A 19,759-nucleotide genomic window follows, 5' to 3' on the forward strand; every position below is an offset into this window, starting at 1 on the left:
TTAGTTCAGCCTAATGAAAACTAATAACATATAAAGCAAGTAATAATATTCATCGTCCATCTTTCTTTCATGTGCTTTTTGCTCACCCTGCAAGTTCTGATTTAGCCAAGCTGAATTCTCAGAAAGCACCACTAACTGCCTCCTAGGGCTGCTTCGTTTAGTGCTCATCTAGGGAAGGAAGTAACTGATAAGAATCCAGCTGCTAAAAAGTCATTATTTGTTCGTAGACAGTGTGGAAGAGGTCGGTCTGATAGTTTCTGTTTCCCAAGGATTCAGTTTCTCAACACAACAGACTCTTATTAATCATAGCTTTTCTTTCATTGTGTATAAATGTCAAAATATGATAGAAATTCTCGCCAGCCGCTCTCAGAATATTTTCTCACTATTTAGCATTACTTATGAGTTTAATTTCTTCCTGGGAAGGGAAGAAGTTCTTTATTTCAGATGTTTTAATATTTTTCAAAAATATAGGTGGGGCTTTCTACAAGGCGAACTAAAATTATCAGCAGTATGTTATTTGATAGAAAATATTCTTGTATTTCCTTTTCCAGTTTAAATTAGAAGTATGGCTACCAGGAAAAAAAAAAAGGAATCATTTTTCTTCTTGCTGCATAAAAATAGGTCAAGTAATTTAAGCCAGTCCATTGCAATTAAAATTCTGACATTGCCATTGTTCCTTCTATTCTAGGGGGAGAAGACAAACAGAACCCCTGATAATAGGGGTTCACTGGCTAAGTCATTTGATGTGCTACCTATTGTTCTCTTCTGGAGGCTCAGCCTCAACCTGCCTGGGAGCGCTGATTTTGATGATAGTGGTACAGTCCCAAAATGATAAATACCACCTCTGAAGCATGCGTTTCTGAAGAGGTGTAATGCTGCTTTCATGCTAGCAAAACAATTCCATTGCAGAGGAAAAAAAATTGCCAATGGCATGGGTCCTAAATTCTTTGAATTCTAAATTTATTTATTTTTTGGAGACAATGTTATCTCCCCGGTTTATTTTAAAGTAAATTTTACTGACTCAATTAGACAAGAACACTCATCCTCATTAAAGATCCTGCAGTCCTTTCACAAGATTAGGGCTGGTGGCTTGGTCACATTCCAATGTGGATAATTGCATTCTGCATTCCTGGATATTTCCCTCCACCTTTCCAACCTCATACCATCAAATGCATTGTTATTTTCCCTTACTGCAAATCAACAGTGCTGTTGTGGAGGCGCCGAGGGTTTGCCATCTCCTCAGTTTACAGGCTAAAGCATCGGCCCAAACCACTGCTCCTTACGCTTTTAAGAGAAAACTCCTTAGGTAATGCATATTTTCAAATATGAGGCAAATCTCAATTATGCACACTTAATCATAGGTTAAGGTCTTTGGTAAGTAAAATATTCTTATTTTATAAAGGATGTTCATTTTGGAATCTTCTTTGATTTAAAAAATGTGTTGCTCGAATATATGCTGTTTGCTCAAAGAAGAAAACAAAGTCTTCAGAAATGGTAACAAAACAAACAATAAAGAGAAAAACCTCTTGAGGAAACAGCTTTCCATTGACCTTCTAAATAAATTCCACAAGGGGGCGAAAACACCTAATGGTCCGGGGCTGCAAAGTTTTTATTGCAAAACTGGCCACCCATAATAGATTAGTGGATTAATATTTTTCTCTAAAGGATCTGGCCTTTAATGTTGACATCAATTTATAGCCATCCCAGGCGTTTACAGTAGTAAAAGTCATGGAGACCATAAACTTCACAATAGATGTCAGCCTTCTGCTACCAGTGCTCTAGCCCAGCACCCCATAAACAGTGGTGATTAGGTAACTGTTCTTCAAAGACCCATCCATAGCGCTAACGTCTTTATCAGTTCCGGCAAAGATACTGTCACAAGGATTTTATCAGGCACAAGACAGAAGTACACGTTTTTATTAATGTGGACTTATTTTTCTGACATGTAGCTATGAGGTTGCACTGCGGCTTATCATTGATCTCTTCTTGAAAATCAAGCATGGAGTGTCTATTTTTGGGCAAAGCTTAAAGAACAGAAGCTCTCTTGTATCATATTAGAACTTTTTGACAAACAGCCAAGGTACAGAGGTCAAATTTCCCCATATGCTATAAGCAACTTAGTAGGAAGCAAGACCACAAAAGGTTTTGCAAATGTCTGCCAGTAGCCGGGTGATCTAGGTCACTGTACAGGTTTCATTAATCAGGTTGTTGAAACAAGGAGTTATTTTTCTCTGCTTAAGAGACCTGCAGATATCACGCAGAATCTGCTCAATTGTCGATCAAGAAAGAGTTTTTAATGAAACAGATCATTCAAGTGAACCGGGGTGGGGGAGCATTGTATTTGTACTGAAGACAAATTGTGCTTTTTAGCCCAGCTCCTCTGTTTGAGTCCTCTGTTCTGGTAGGGATGGGCTCAAGAGCTAATAATAGTTCCTTGGGCTCTGCATCTCCACATACGTGTTCCGGCGTTTGAGCAGCAGGAGGAATTTAGTGACAGAGCAGGTGTTGTGGCTTATTCCCTGGCAGAATAAATGGTGAAGGGTGGTGGCAAGACAATTTTTTTGCTTCTTTATGCAAAAAAACAATGCCTTTAATCACTTTCCTTTTTTCCTGGCACTAGTGAAAAAGGATAGGAGTTGCTGTATTAATATGTATGCAAACATATTTTTTCACTTGAGCCTCTGGAAAAAAAAAAAGAGAAAGAAAAACTTACTGTGAAAAAGCTTAGCCAGAAAGATTTATAGCTGATTGCAGATTTAGTATTGACATGTCTTAGCTGAAGAAAACTTCAGCTTTAACTATTACTGTGGAAATCTGGATCAGTTTTTCAAGTGGGGTAAAAAGAGTTTTGGATGATTCAGTATATTTTCAGAAATTATTTGAACATAATTTTAAATAAGAAAGTGTCAATTATAGAGGTATATAAAAAACCCAGTGGAGTGTGTGCATTTTAATTTTACATGGCCTGCCTTGGAAATAGAATTATAAAATGTAGATGATCTAAATTATACTTAAAGCAGCCTTTATGGCCAACTTACTCTCTCGTAACACTTCTAAATATCCGCTCTTCCTGATTTCTTATAAACTATGGAAATTAAGATGAGAATCGAAGTCTAAATGAAATCGTTTTTTAAAGCATTATTTGTAAGATTTTCTTCAACCTACATTTTTTACTTCCTCTAGTAAGTTACGTGTAAAAGTCTGTATTTGTTCTTGAAGGTAGGTGTGTTGCTCTTATAAACATAAAATAAGCCATGGAAACATGAAGGAGAAAAACAAAATTCCTTCTCCTTCCACCTGGGATAATTTGAGATTTTCACACTATTTTTCCTTTGCTTGATTATATAAGGCAAAACTTGACACCCACTTAGTTGTAGCTATGGTCTTCTTGGTAAGTCATCTATCTAGGTAAAATTAAAATATTATTTTTAGGTGCTTTGCATCCCATGCATGCAACAGGAAAAGCTCAGAATTCAGGAGAACAGGGCATGCTTAAGAGGGAACATCTTGTAAAGACTGTAATTTGACCTTTGAGTCAACCTGAGTACATTTTAAATATTATAGGACAAAATGGAAAGCCTCAAGGCGGAATTCTGCCCCCTCTTCCTCCCAGAACTATAAACCAGTCAGACACTGTTTCAGAGATTACCCTAGAAAATATGTACCTATCTTTGGCACTTTCGCTGAAAAATAAAACTATCATCACTGGAGATAAAGGTAGATTTGTATTTAATGCCACCCCCATCAATCAATCAGTATATTATTCCAATCTACCTCCATTTAAGTAGTTGAATCAGATATAAACAGAAACACTTGATTTTTTTTGCCTCCTGTCCATTGAAAAAGATAATGTTGAATATTGCAAACCTTTCTAACTCTGGAGTACACTTGATATGATGGCAATTAAGAAAAAAAGAAAAGCACTGTGACAACTTTGCAGCTTTTGATTAAAGCACACCAAGAGGCATGTTACAATGATAACAATGAAGCATTATGCCAATTATGTTAAATCCTGCTCTCCGCTTAAGCTCATCATGACCTGTTTTAGTGTCCTGTAATTTATCCTTTGGAATGCTTACTCTCATCAATAAGGTGTTCAACTCAAAGACGGGGAAAAAAGCCACCAAAGGTAACAATCACTCCCAAATGACTTCTAGAAAACAAGTTATTTCTTAACTTTTTATTGACATTGGCAAATTAAAATAGAATAAATTAACAAGTATTTTTTCAAAAAAATGTTTTGTACAAAAATACTGTCAAAATTTCCTAAAAAGCTTTCAACACAGTAGTATCTTTTCATGTACTGAATATAACTATTAGCACAGTGTCAACATGTTGAAGACAGAAACAAAATAAAAATCTGTGAAATGTTTGCCACTGACGACATTCCACACCCTATTATCATCTGTACATATGGGGGTGGGGGGTGGGCAGGGGGGACAGCCAACTTGAAAGTGAACAGTATGACTTTTCCTGATCCAGAACAGTTTGGCCCACATCTGTTTAATCTTCCAGTTTAGCATATTTTAAAAATTAGTCTGTACTCAAATGCATAGTTAAAAAAATGAAGCGAGATGGCAGAGTTTGTGCAGTAATATCTGCCCTTCAAAGTTCATGCAACCAACTAATGCAATTTTTCCTTTCACTCGTAAATCTGAATGCAGTTCAGTCATTTGAAACCATCTACAAAATCCACAAGATTAAGCAGTTTGCCAAGATTAATATCTAACAGTTGAGCACTGGAGAAAGTGAGGGAAAGGCGTAAAAACAAACAACGAAAAAGACCAAGTTAGCTAGATATTTCAACTACATAAGGGAGGTGAATGTCAAGGCTACAAAAACGAAACAAAAACAGGAAAAAAAAGTGGCAGCAATTTTTTTTAAACCAATTTGTACAAGTTTATAGTTTACTTTGTTTCCAAGTTCTCAAACCTTTCAAGATCTGAAAAGTGAGATACTGTGTCTAAGGGAATGTTTCTTTTAATTCACACCGAAGAAGTTGGGGGTTTGATTTCTTTCGCCGGGGTTTCGATCGAGTCAACAGCTCACTCTGCTAGGCTGCTGTTTGCACACGAAGTCCGTCATAAAATCAAACTCGTTTTGCCCCAGCCAGAGTTCGGGCAGCTCTTTGATGCGGTCCAAACCCATTTCTATCACCAAGGACATAAGAACTTCCTCGTCGATGAAATCAGTGTCTATGACATTGGGCGGCAGCATTGCAGCAGGGACGTGGGCCACGGAGGCGGGCATGTTGCTGCTGCCGCTGCCGCCGCTGCCGCCGCCGCTGTTGCTGCTGCCCGCGCCGCCGCCCGAGCTGCCGCCAGAGCCGCCGGGGGTGCTGCTGCCGCCCGAGCCGCCGGGGGTGCTGCTGCCGCCGCTGTGCTTGGGGTTGCAATCTCGGAAGTGCTGGTTTGTCCCGTTCATCTGGTGGCCTGCAGCAGGGTGCAAATCCGGCATGTAGTGGTTGTGGGGGTAGGGGTGATGGTTGAAATACTGGTTGTTGAGCTTCTGCAGCTGCATGCTGGCCGGCAGGGAGCCTCCCTGACTGGCCACCGGCGGGCCCATGAACTGGGAGTTGTTAAACCTGGCCGCGGGGGCCAGTGCGCTAGGGGGGTGCCCTCCGTTCACAGTCCCCGGCCCCATCGCATGCCTGATGCCGCTCGTGGCATTCATGTTGCCCGCGCCGTAGTGTATGTGCTCGCCCATCAGGGCGTTGAAAGCGTGCTGGGGCTGCTGCTGCTGGTGGTGATGGGGGCTCGGGAACTGCCCCATGCCCATGCGGTGGGCAGGGTGGTGGTGCAGCCCATTGGTGCCGTCGGGGAAGCGCCCGTGGTTCATGGCCATCATATGGTCTGCCATTTCCAGTCCTGGAAGTGAAAAGGGCAGACGATGAGACCCGCGCCACACGTGTCGCCCACCACAGCGCACCCCACTTTTGCCCGCCTCTGCCCCCCAGGATTCCCGGGCGCACGTCGGCTGCAAACCACCACCCCCAAGATCCCACTAGCAGCCGGTGCACCCGGGCTCGCCACCACGGAGGAGCTGCCACTCATAACACAGCCGAGCGCTGCATAAACAGCCCCTTCCCCTGCGATCGGGCGGGGGGACCCGAGCCCACACCCCCTCTGCTCCCCGAAGTGGCCTAATAAAGGAAGTGCCCCGTAGCCCTGCCGCGAACTTCAGGCATTAAATCAGCCCTCCTCATCCTGTTGTTGCACATCCTGTTGTTATTCCCCAGCTTCACCTCACGCTCTTCCTCCGGGCAAACCCTGCCCTCGGAGGACTGGGCTGGCAGGAGCCCCAGCCAGCTTCGCCCGTCGCGCTTACCTTCCGTTTTTGCGATTTCTGCTCCGAAGACCGAGGGCGGGCTCGTCGGGTCCAGGACCGGCTCAGCAGCACATAGAGGGGGCCTTCTTGGCGTGCAAAACGCTTCGCTGTCGCGATGTCGGCGCCGAGGTCTCGCAGCGGCCGCTGGGGCAGATTCGGAGCCGTTCCCTTTTATTTCCCCTCCGCTGCCCTCACAGCTCGGCAGGACCGCCCGGCAGCTGCCAACAATGAGCTGTGTTTCTTAGGGCTTTGGCCACAGTTAATATAGGCATTTCAGAAAGGGCGGAGCGAGAGCCTCCAGGGCGGGCGGCGCCAAGACGCGGATTCCGGAATGCCGCGGACACCCTGGACCGGGTCTGGGAGCCGCGTCCCCGCCACCCGCGGCACGTGCGCAGAAGCTGCGGGACCCAGGGGCCGCCCCGTCGCCCCGTCGCCTCCCGACTCTGGTTTCTTCCCGGCCCAGAAACGCGAGGTTAGCTCAGCCACCCCCGAGGCATGGGGGAAATCCTCCCCGGCCGCCCCGCCCGAAGGTAGCGCCTGCCCGGATAGGAACGAGGAGAGCTCACCGCCCCACTCTGGTTGGAGCTCCCCACCCCCAGCTCTCTCACTCGGCTCACAGCGATCCGGCCGGCCCTCTACGGGAAAAGGGGACTCGCCCAGCGCCCCCGCCCGCCAGAGTGCCCTTCTGCCTCCCCGGTTTTGCAAAAGCTTCCCCAGACTGCGAAGAATGGCTGTGCTTCCTCGAGTTGGGTTTTAAAGACCTGGACAAATAATGCGCCCTTTCCTGAGTCCCCTTTCCTAGGCTGTGCCTTTGTGTTTTCATACGGGCAGTGGGTAGACCTACTCTAGATCACCGCGTGTAGATGCATTTTTTTCCTCCACTCCTTTCAAGGACAGGAGCTGGGGGCGGGGAGCGGCAGCGGCTGCAGGTGGACGGAGCGCGCTTGCGGGCCCGGTCAACCCCGCTCCCGCGCCCTGGAATTCCAGTCCGCGCTTTCGGGCCCACCCGCCGCTCCCGGGGTACGTGTGCTTCTGCTAAGTTTGCGTTTGCAGCTCTTGGTAGCTTTGGCATCCGAGCTGAGGCGTCTCTGCTCTGTAAACAAACTCAGCGATCCTCGTCCCCAGATCCACCTTTTTGCACATACACAGTTACTTGCTTCTGCTGTTGCCCTGGATCCGGGAGGTGGGGGTGTGTGCAAACTTGCACAGCCTCCCTCCGGGCTCTGCCTGACGGTTTGGGGTTGATTTAGAAGCAAACGGGTTTGTAATTAAGAAATTCGAGGGCTGAGTAAGGCTGCTGCTGCTGGAAAAGGAAAACAAATAGATAACATGGTAATCGCTTTGTAAATAATGTCGTTCTGGAGGTGGGCACGTAGCTGCACGTCCCGGATGGCACCACGCGCACACACACGACTGGGACTCTTCCTTTTCAGTGAAATTGTTCAGTGGGGCAATAGGCGATAATAATAACCTTGCTTTCAGAACGCGGTACAACGAGCCTGGTCGCCCGTTTGGTTCATTGACTTGCAAATAAAACCCTTAACACAGGTCTGGGCTACTACCCAGTCGGAGCTCTCTGGTTTTCTCACATGGGGAAGCCGAGTTGTTTCCCCAACACCATGATGGGGCTGCTCTGAGCTTTCATATTGCTCTTTATGTGGTAAAATCGAGTTTAGCGCTCCGAATAAGGACTTCTGGGCAGTTGTTCTTCATAACTCGATAGCCATTGAAGACTTCCTGCTGCGAAGAGCGAGTCCGCCTCCCCGCCCCCCTCGTCTTTTTCCCCCTTCTTGCACACGAGACTTTTAAAGGCCCTATTTCTTGAAGTCTGGAAATTCTGATACATCTCCCCGTTCAGGAATTTGCAAAAGAGACCCAATCCTGATTACTTTCGTCTATGACCCCTCTGTCTTTTCCTAGTCAGGCATATTTTTTTAAATGTTATTTCTTTTTGTCTTTTCTTCTTTCCTCTTCCAGGGTCTCCGGCAAACCATGCATGCAAATAATTTTTAAACCTCAAAAATATTTACTTTTTAGAGATACAGGCACAGGACACATTGCATTGTTAGTTGCAACAATTCCCTATTCTCCTAACCTCCCACCACCTTTGCCTGTAGGTCAGGACATGCAGTTTACCGAATCAGAGGCTTAGGTACCTGAAGGGACCACTTCCTATAAAAAAACAGATTCTAAAATATTGGTCAACCCCAGCCTCAAAAATCACGGGATTGTTTACTTTCCCTTCTTTATACCGCAAGTGTTTTTAGACACAAGGAACAGCTTTTGAATGTCTAATCTAAATTCCTCTTGCAATCACTAAGGAAAGGTGGAGCTCCATCCAGCTCCCGTGGTTCTACCTACTATTGGGAAATCCCTGGAAAGGTCACCTGCCCATCCCCCATCCCTTAAAGGAGAACAAAATAGTTCTGGGACCAGCTGGTTGGAACATGGCATGCTTTGTTCATTTATTCTCATCCATCCGTTGAACGTGCTCCAAGTGCCAAGTGCTTTCTTGGTGCCTGGAGATACAAACAAGATAGGAACTCATGGTCACGGGGAGAAAACTGACAAACAGGCCTTGAACACACTATGATAAATGCCACAACGGCATTGAAAGAAAGGGCTTTGGAGAGCACATAGGAGGGACACCTACCCTGTCCTGGGGGCTTTGGGAAGGCTTTCCGGTGGAGATGGTGACTAAGGGAAGGCCTCAGGATGAAAGGAAGTTTCGTCCCATTAGGAGTGGAGTGGAAAACTTATGGTTAAGGAGTTAATGCAAAGATGAGAGAAACAAGGTTGGACAAATATGCTGGGGCCGGATGCCAAGGGCATTGTGTCCTCAAGCTGAGAAATTTTGCTGTATCCCAAAGACAATGGGAGGCAGGTAAAAGCTTGCGAAGCCATGAGATAGGAAAGATTTGGGTTTTAGAAAGATCAGGGCAGTACTGTGGAGAATGGTTAGAGAAAGTAAGACAGGAAACAGGAAGTCCAGTTAGGGGGCATTTACAGTAACCCAGGGCTCCCAGAAGTTCTGTGTAACTAGTGTTTATCCTGTGAACCTGGGTGAGCGAGTGAGTGGTCTGTCTGTGGCCCTCACAGATGGCTGTATTTGTTTCCCAGAGCTGCCATAACAGAGTACTATTTAGGTTGGTGCAAAAGTAATTGTGATTTTTTTTTTTTTGCCATTGAAAGTAATGGCGAAAACCGTAATTACTTATGCACCAATCTAATACAAACTTAAGGCTGATCAAGCTTTAAACAACAAAACATTGTTGTCTCACAGTTCTGGAGGCTAGAGGTGCAAGGCCAAGTTGTTGGCGGGGTTGGTTCTGAAGGCCTTGAGGGAGAATCTATTCCATGTCTCTTTCCTGGCTTTTGGGGGTTTTCCACCATCTTTGGTGTCCCTTGACTTGTAGATGTATCACACTGATCCCCACCTTCATCTTCATGTGACTTTTTCCACCCCCTGCCCCCTTGTATGTGTATCTCTGTGTTCAAAGTTCCCCTTTTTACAAGGACTCTGGTCCTTTTGGATTAGGGCTTCTCCTACTGGCCTCATTTTAACTTGATCACCTCTACAAGCTCCTGACTCCAAAGAAGGTCATATTCTGGAGGTTAGAACTCCAACATATCTCCAAGATATTTTTGTGGAGATGCAATTCGACCCATAACAGTGGTAAATAAACTGAGTAACAGAAGACCCCTGCTGCTAACAGAGAAAGTTGCCACCTAGAACTCTCTTCCCAGATGTCCTACTGGCCCATATTCTCATTTTTTCATGTCTCTGCTCAAATATCACCTCAACAAGCTCTTCCTGACTATCCTACCCAAATAGCAATATCTCTCTTGTTTCCTTGCCCAGCTTTATGTTTCATCTTAGTGTGTCTTCCTGCCTAACATGCTGCATGGTAAATTGACAGTTTACTGCCTTCCCCACTAGAATGGCACCTCCATGAGAGCAGAGACCTAGCCTGGTTGTTCACTCAGTGTCTGAAACAAGCCCTGGCAGGTATTACTCTTTTACTAACTGATGGGTGAATGCATGAATAAAATATGGCATTGGCACTATGGGAACCCCAATGAGGGGCCAAGGAAGACTTTCTGGAGAAGGTTACTCTCAAGGCTGGAGGTGGACCAGGTGCAGTGGCTCACACCTGTAATCCCAGAATTTTGGGAGGTTGAAGTGGGAGGATCACTTGAGCCCAGGAGTTTGAGACCAACCTGGGCAACATCTTGAGATCTTGTCTCAACAAAATAAAATTAGAAAATGAGCCAGGTATGGTGGTGCATGCCTGTTGTCCTAGATGCTGAGGAGGCTGAGGTGGGAGGATCGCTTGAGCCCAGGAGTTCGAGGTTGCAGTGAGCTATAATCGCACCACTCCACTCCAGCCTTGGCAATAGAGTGAGACCTCCATCCCTTCTACCTCCCAAAAAAAGGCTGGAGGTAGAAAAATCAAGTGGAAAAGGAGAACAGCAGCTTACCTTTGTCTGCATCGTGGCAGCCACTTGGGCAAAACTGTTATCTGTTTGGGAAGATGACTTACCTGGGCATCACTGGCTGCTGAGTAGTGGACAAAGGTCCCCATTGGTGGGAACTTTTGTCTGAAACAAGTTTTTAGAGGTGAGTCTCTGGCTTTAGCTAAAACCTGAATTGAGAAAAGGCTGACTGAAGGGCCCAGCTTCAAAAAATATATTGAAAGAGCTCATACTTGTGTGGTGGAGCTGGGGAAGGGGGTGGGGTGAGATTTAACACTGTATTTTGTACTTTATTTAAATTATCTCAACTGGGTGCAGTGGCTCATGCCTGCAATCACTAGCACTTTGGGAGGCTGACGTGGGAGAATTGCTTAAGCCCAGAAGTTTGAGACCAGCCTAGGCAATATGGCAAAACCCCAGACTCTACAAAAAATATAAAAATTAGCTGAGCATGGTGGCTCGTGACTGTAGCCCCAGCAACTCAGGAAGCCAGGAAGCTGAGGTGGGAGCATTACTTGAGCCCAGGAGGTCAAGGCTGCAGGTCGAGGTCGAGGTCGTGCCACTGCACTCCAGTCTGGGTGACAGAGCAAGACCCTGTCTCAAAAAGAAATAAAACCCAAAAAACAAAACAACAAAATGAAACAAAACCCTAAAGCTCACTTAATCCTCAATGTAAGGAGTAGGGATTAATTTCATCACTTTAGTAAGGAGGACTTTGAGTCTCAGAGAATCTTTTAAAAATAAAAATAAAAACAATGAAAAACATGGCCACCTTCTCAGAGGGAGAGGAATAGAGAAAAGAGGAGAGAAGTAGCCAGAGAGTCTGTTAATACATGCATATAGGACAGAGGCCCTATATGCAACCTGGTGTTATCTGCAAATTGAATAATGTCTTACATGTGGTATATATGTCAAACTGAGATGTGAATATCACTTTTAAACATGTAAACTTGGTTCTAATTCATAAAATACAAATTCACTTGAACTTATTACCAAACTCATAATAGTTTTTCTGTCTTTAGGTATTTTTTCATTCAAGAAAAATATAGCCATTATCATGTAGAAGTCAATGAAATGTTTGTATTAAAGGGTCTTTGAATTGATGAAGTTGGTACTATCCCGCTTGAGAATTTGATTAAAATAAATATTTTAGGATGTCATTCCTGGAGTTCTTGATTCAGCAGGCTGGCAGTGGGGCCTGAGAAGCTATATATATTTTTTAAAAGCTCCCAGTTGGTTTTGATATTTAGTTAGGTTTGCAAACAGCCAACCTTGTTTATAGGTTGATGACAACTGGATTCATTCTCACAGGGTTCATGGGTGTATTATGAACCTGGTTCACCCTCATAATGTCCAGTTTCCCTGAAGTGCCACCCGTTTCCTCCCGACCTCCCGCCCACGACTGGAATTTTGCCCATCTTTGAAGGCCCAGTTCAGATGACATTTCCTCTTTTTTAGTCTCCCCTGATCCCCTAGATGGAAAGAATTCTGGCTCCTTGGTGCTTCCAGGGCAGTTTACTCAGATCTTCCTTTATGACCTATTTTGACTTGATTTCTGGGTATTTGTGTTCTCCTGTAACCTTCCCTGTGATGGCAGAGGTTCCCAGGTGAGCTCCAAGGGGCTGCAAAATGTCGTGCACAGAATAAGGTCAATCTTCAACAGATGTCTCTCGACTTACCATGGAGTCACACCCTGACAAACCCCAGTTCTATAAATTGAAACCATCATCAGTCAAACCATCATAAGCCAGGAGCATGTGTATAAGTTTTCTAGGGCTGCTAGGGCTGCCATAACAAAATATCGGCCTGGGAGGCCTAAATAACAGAAATGTATTTCCTCACAGTTTCTGGAGGCTGGAAGTCCACGATCACAGTGTGAGGACCCCTCTCCTTAGCTTGCAGATGGCTGCTGCTTGTGTGTTTTCACATGGCCTTTCCTTTGTGCACAGGAAAACCTGGTGTCTCTTTCATGTGTCCAAATTTCCTCTTCTTATGAGGACATCAGTCAGATTGGATTAGGACCCTCCCTAATGTCCTCATTTTAACTGAGTCACCTCTTTAAAGACCTTATCTCTAGTTATGGTTACATTCTTAGGTACTGGGAGTTAGCTGTCAACAGAGGAATTTGGGTGGGGGTACAATTCAGCCTATAAAACACACGTCACATATAGATTCTTTTTTAGATAATTGGCATTTTCTTAGTCTGCACCTTTAACAATAAACTAGAGAACATTCACATTGGTTTTGAAGTTGGATGAGGTATGTTGGAAAGCAGGAGAAAAATTCAGTGACCTTAAATAATTAGAAAAACACTCTATCAAAAACAAGATTATGTTCAATAAGAAAAACTGCAGAGGCTTCACGAGGACAATAACAAATTACATGGGTATTGGATGGGAAATTATTGACTAGATATAACAAGTTCAGCCAAAAACCAAACCAAAACAAAACTGCGGGTCCTCCTAAGCTATTGGTTGAATCAGAGGCAGCCACGGAATGCTGTTATTGAAAGGACACAACTCGGAGTGTATCAGGAGTGAGAATCACATGACAGAGCTGGAAGTAATCCTTTTGCTACACTGGGCTCTTCTGAGAGATCATGGTTGCTTTGCAACTTTACTTTCTCATAAAGAGTTACCGAAAGCAAAGAAAGTTCATTTAAAAAAAAAAAAAAAAAAAAGGAAATCTATTTTTAAAGGGATGGGAAATGGGACTTATAATGGCTATTTAATCTGGAGAAGAAAAAGCTGACAGGTGACTTAATACATATGTTCTGGTCTACATAGGGGAAAACTAATATGGTGGATCCTTTCCAGATGTTTTCCTTTTCCACTGAGACAAAGAAAAAAGGAAGGCGTTCTTAAAAAGAGAGCTTCAGATCAGTGGTTTCCAAATTTGTGTTCTGTAGACATTGTGTATTCTCAGCTTCACTTTTAAGTGCTTTATGTATTAAGGGCTTCTGTTTGATTTTGCTTTAAAAACATATTGTTCTGATGTTAAACAGTTATGAAAACTAATGCTTTGGATAATACATAAAAATCATAGAATTCTAGTGTGGGTAGGACTTTTAAAAATAATCTTATCCAAACTCCTTCCTTTTCTAGATGAGAAATCTGAGGTCCTGAGAGGTTAAGTGACTTGCTCATAAAGGACTTCCTAACCACCAGGATTTAAAAACACCAGTACGGATTATCAGAGCAGACCAAGTCTTTATGAAGACTTCACTGAAGTGAAATAGAGATGTGTTGAGTGGTGTTTTAGATCAGCGTTTCCCAGCTGATGTTCTATATTATAGGTGGACAGGATTGCAGAAGACAGTAATAGAATCTATATCAATTTCTACTTTTAAAACAGTGGGAATTAAAATCATATAAAAGTAGTTTTCCAGTTCAAAATGGAAGTTTGGGGCTGGGTGTAGTGGCTCACGTCTGTAATCCCAGCACTTTGGGAGGCCGAGGCAAGAGGATGGCTCGAGCCCAGGAGTTTGAGACCATCCTGGGCAACATGGAGAGACTTTGTTTCCACACAAAAAAAATTTGAGGCTGGGCACGGTTTCTCACACCTGTAATCCCAGCACTTTGGGAGGCCGAGGTGGGTGGATCACAAGGTCAAGAGATCGAGACCATCCTGGCTAACACGGTGAAACCTGGTCTCTACTAAAAATACAAAAATTAGCTGGGCGTGGTGGCACACACCTGTGGTCCCAGCTACTCGGGAGGCTGAGGCAGGAGAATCACTTGAACCCAGGAGGCGGAGGTTGCAGTGAGCCGAGATTGCACCACTGCACTCCAGCCTGGTGACAGAGCGAGACTCCATCTCAAAAAAAAAAAAAAAAAAAAGAAATTTTAAAATTAGCCAGACATGGTGGCACACACTTGTAGTCCCAGCTACTTGAGAGGCTGAGGTGTGAGGATCACTTGAGCCCAGGAGCTCGAGGCTGCAATGAGCTGTGATTACGCCACTGCACTCCAGCCTGGAAGACAGAACAAGACCCTGTCTCAAAACAATAACAAAACAAAATAAAAAAAAACAACAAGATGGAAGTTTGAGAGTCTCTGAATTGTGCTGAGTGAGCCCACAGAGCTGGTTGTAGACATCTGATGACAAGCATTAAGTAACATAGTTACTCTCTCAGCTAAATACTCATGTCAGAGTGGTGGTTGCACTATTTAACAACTTTAAGTTGCTTTTAATTCTTTTATATATACGGATTTTTTTAAAGATAGAAGACTAATGGTCCGGAATAAAATAAACCTGTAAGAGATATAATCGTGATCATTTTTTTTGAGACAGAGACAGTGTCTCACCGTGACGTCCAGGCTGGAGTGCAGTGCTGTGGCCATAGCTCATGTAACCTTAAACTCCTGGACTCAAGTGGACCTCTCACCTTGGCTTCCCAAAGCACTGAGATTACAGGCATGACCATGGTGTCCAGCCTAATTGTGATGATTATTTCACAGCTAACTTATGATGGTGCTCATCTCTCCCAGAAGTTGCATTCATATCATGAAAATTTTTATATAGTACTAATACATAACTCTAGGACTAAAAAATGAATCCAAAAAAGAGAAAACATAGTGATGACTACACTCAAATTGTCAATTTATTAGAAATAAAGATTGGCCGGGCGCGGTGGCTCAAGCCTGTAATCCCAGCACTTTGGGAGGCCGAGACGGGCGGATGACGAGGTCATGAGATCGAGACCATCCTGGCTGACACGGTGAAACCCCGTCTCTACTTTAAAAATACAAAAAACTAGCCGGGCGAGGTGGTGGCGCCTGTAGTCCCAGCTACTCGGGAGGCTGAGGCAGGAGAATGGCGTGAACCCGGGAGGCGGAGCTTGCAGTGAGCTGAGATCCGGCCACTGCACTCCAGCCTGGGCGGCAGAGCGAGACTCCGTCTCAAAAAAAAAAAAAAAAAAAAAAAAAAAAAAAAAAAAAAAAGAAATAAAGATTCAGCTGCTATATATAATAATTATTATGGAAGTATGTTTGCAAATAATAGGCTGGAACTATTCCTCTGATCTCATTACTTATAAACAAAGCACAAACATTAGTTTTTAAAATCCCAGTTGATTTTTATGTACAAAAGTCAAAAACTAAAAACATCAGGAAAAGAAAGTATTTTGTGTCAATTTGTAATGTCATAATATGTAGTTGTATTTCAATATGTTTAAATATGTATTTAGTCTCAGATCCACAGAGAATATATTGTCAATTTTGAATTTGTTAACAAGCTATGCTTTACTTCTTATAGTTGAAAAAAAATCTTATAAGTGTATTTTATAACAAAAAATAATTTGTTTTTATAGTCTTTGTAATAAATATTTTAAAAAATAAACTCCACAAAACAAACTTCTATTATACATTTATCTAAAACATAATGTTTTCTGTGAACTCTCTTCTTACATGTCATACAAAAATTTTTTAAATGACATGAAATGCCTAAGTGGTTCATGAGATAATCATGAAGGAGACTCACAGGACAAAAATGTTGAAAAATGCTGGTTTAAGTCAGTGTTTCTCAAGAATAATAAAGCTCTCTTTCAGAATAAAGAATAATAAAGCTCTCTTGGTTTTTTATTTGTTTGTTTGTTTGTTTGTTGAGGCAGAGTCTCGCTCTGTCGCCCAGGCTGGAATGCAGTGGTTCTGCAAACCTCCGCCTCCCGGGTTCACACCATTCTCCTGCCTCACTCTCCCGAGTAGCTGGGACTACAGGCACGCCCCACTACACCCCGCTAATTGTTTATCTTTAGTAGAAACGGGGTATCTCCATGTTGGCCAAGCTGGTCTCGAATTCCTGACCTCGTGATCTGCCCACCTCGGCCCCCAAAGTGCTGGGATTACAGGCGCAAGCCACCGCGCCTGGACAAGAATAATAAAGCTCTCTTTCAAAAGAAAGAAGTATCTTGGCCAGGCGCGGTAGCTCACGCCTGTAATCCCAGCACTTTGGGAGGCCAAGGTAGGCAGATCACGAGGTCAGGAGATTGAGACTACCCTGGCTAACACGGTGAAACCCCGTCTCTACTAAAAATACAAAAAATTAGCCGGGTGTGGTGGCGGGTGCCTGTAGTCCCAGCTACTTGGGAGGATGAGGCAGGAGGATGGGGTGAACCAGGGAGGCAGAGCTTGCAGTGAGCCAAGATAGTGCCACTGCACTCCAGCCTGGGCAACAGAGCGAGACTCCGTCTTGTGGAAAAAAAAAAAATTAGGTTTTAAATGTTTACTTACATTATTTATATTATATTTCTTAACTGTGTAAAAATAGGGAACAATGAATGATATCCTTATGTTTATAGCTCCTATACAACTGTAATACTAGAACACATGTACATGTTAAATAAAAATTCAGAACCAATAAAAATAGAAATTAACAACATTTATCTGGCAGATTTTGTCGAAATTAAGCCACCCCTTGCAATGTGAATCCAGCAACAAGAACTACAGTATCTGTTTTTTGCTACTGAGTTTGGCCTGCTGATGCTATAGCATACCATGCCGTGAAACTTGTATCGGAACCACTGTGCAAACTTGTATACTGTGCACCACGATTTCATTTGGTCTTCACATGGTGCAACCATACTAAAGCCATCTCTGTTCTTTCCTGATTCGTGTTCAACATTTGAAAGTCATGCTACTTGGCACCATCACAGTTATAATCACAAATCTAAATAATGAAAGATGATAATTTGGATGATTCATAATATGCTTCTAATAATTTGTTAGAAAAGACCAACAAAATGAAAACATAAAATTAAAGAATTCTTGAGGAGAAAAAGAGAACACCAAAGACTACTTTAAGATTTGTGAAGGATCTGTGAACTCCAGTTAAAGAAACCCTGGTTTTGGTGGTATCCAGTCTTTATTATTATCAATAATTTGGGTCATATAACTATGTATTATAATAAATAATTTGGATCTATGGTTGAGGCAGAGAAGAGAATAGAAAGGTTAAACTATCGAAAAGTCTGTGTGTTAGCTACTTCCTTAAAAAAAATACAGGTTTCTCTCCTGTATCAAATAAATATATGACCCCAACGTTGTCTGTGAGTTCAATTGTGTTTAGTCATTTGTTCATCAGTTCCCGCTTCTATTCATCCAAATGCCAGCTTTACAGAAATGCTTAGGTGAGCTGGGTAATAACTAGAAAATAATGATTTATATTCATGCCCATTTTTTTATTATTTTTACTTTTTTAAATTTTTTTATTATTATTATACTTTAAGTTCTAAGGTACATATACATAATGTGCAGGTTTGTTACATATGTATACTTGTGCCATGTTGGTGTGCTGCACCCATCAACTCGTCAGCACCTATCAACTCGTCATTTACATCAGGTATAACTCCCAATGCCATCCCTCCCCCACCCTCCCCATGATAGGCCCCGGTGTGTGATGTTCCCCTCCTGAGTCCAAGTGATCTCATTGTTCAGTTCCCACCTATGAGTGAGAACATGCAGTGTTTGGTTTTCTGTTCTTGCCATAGTTTGCTGAGAATGATGGTTTCCAGCTGCATCCATGTCCCTACAAAGGACACAAACTCATCCTTTTTTATGGCTGCATAGTATTCCATGGTGTGTATGTGCCACATTTTCTTAATCCAGTCTGTCACTGATGGACATTTGGGTTGATTCCAAGTCTTTGCTATTGTGAATAGTGCCGCAATAAACATACGTATGCATGTGTCTTTATAGCAGCATGATTTATAATCCTTTGGGTATATACCCAGTAATGGGATGGCTGGGTCATATGGTACATCTAGTTCTAGATCCTTGAGGAATCGCCATACTGTTTTCCATAATGGTTGAACTAGTTTACAATCCCACCAACAGTGTAAAAGTGTTCCTATTTCTCCACATCCTCTCCAGCACCTGTTGTTTCCTGACTTTTTAATGATCGCCATTCTCACTGGTGAGAGATGGTATCTCATTGTGGTTTTGATTTGCATTTCTCTGATGACCAGTGATGTCGAGCATTTTTTCATGTGTCTGTAGGCTGTATGCATGTCTTCTTTTGAGAAATGTCTGTTCATATCCTTTGCCCACTTTTCGATGGGGTTGTTTTTTTTCTTGTAAATTTGTTTGAGTTCTTCATAAGTTCTGGATATTAGCCCTTTGTCAGATGAGTAGATTGCAAAAATTTTCTCCCATTCTGTAGGTTGCCTGTTCACTCTGATGGTAGTTTCTTTTGCTGTGCAGAAGCTCTTTAGTTTAATTAGATCCCATTTGTCAATTTTGGCTTTTGTTGCTGTTGTTTTGGTGTTTTAGGCATGAAGTCCTTGCCCATGCCTATGTCCTGAATGGTATTACCTAGGTTTTCTTCTAGGGTTTTTATGGTATTTGGTCTAATATTTAAGTCTCTAATCCATCTTGAATTAATTTTTATATAAGGAGTAAGGAAAGGATCCAGTTTCAGCTTTCTACTTATGGCTAGCCAATTTTCCCAGCACCATTTATTAAATAGGGAATCCTTTCCCCATTTCTTGTTTCTCTCAGGTTTGGCAAAGATCAGATGGCTGTAGATGTGTGGTATTATTTCTGAGGGCTCTGTTCTGTTCCATTGGTCTATATCTCTGTTTTGGTACCAGTACCATGCTGTTTTGGTTACTGTAGCCTTGTAGTATAGTTTGAAGTCAGGTAGCGTAATGCCTCCAGTTTTGTTCTTTTGACTTAGGATTGTCTTGGCAATGAGGGCTCTTTTTTGGTTCCATATGAACTTTAAAGCAGTTTTTTCCAATTCTGTGAAGAAAGTCATTGGTAGCTTGATGGGGATGGCATTGAATCTATAAATTACCTTGGGCAGTATGGCCATTTTCACAATATTGATTCTTCCTATCCATGAGCATGGTATGTTCTTCCATTTGTTTGTGTCCTCTTTGATTTCACTGAGCAGTGGTTTGTAGTTCTCCTTGAAGAGGTCCTTGACATCCCTTGTAAGTTGGATTCCTAGGTATTTT

At 43.0% G+C, this 19,759-nt stretch overlaps 1 protein-coding gene across 1 annotated transcript; it reads right to left on the bottom strand.

The window, feature by feature from the left end:
- Positions 1–4,165: 4,165 nt before the first annotated feature.
- On the bottom strand, positions 4,166–6,570 carry LOC105465728 (Cbp/p300 interacting transactivator with Glu/Asp rich carboxy-terminal domain 2). Its single transcript, XM_011714309.3, has 2 exons — positions 6,328–6,570; positions 4,166–5,867 (listed from the first exon to the last, which is right to left on the bottom strand). The coding sequence occupies exon 2, from the start codon at positions 5,857–5,859 to the stop codon at positions 5,038–5,040; it is 822 nt and encodes a 273-aa protein (XP_011712611.1). The 5' UTR covers positions 5,860–5,867; positions 6,328–6,570; the 3' UTR covers positions 4,166–5,037.
- Positions 6,571–19,759: the final 13,189 nt, after the last annotated feature.

Source organism: Macaca nemestrina, chromosome 5 (assembly GCF_043159975.1).
Source record: "Macaca nemestrina isolate mMacNem1 chromosome 5, mMacNem.hap1, whole genome shotgun sequence".
NCBI lineage: Eukaryota > Metazoa > Chordata > Mammalia > Primates > Cercopithecidae > Macaca > Macaca nemestrina.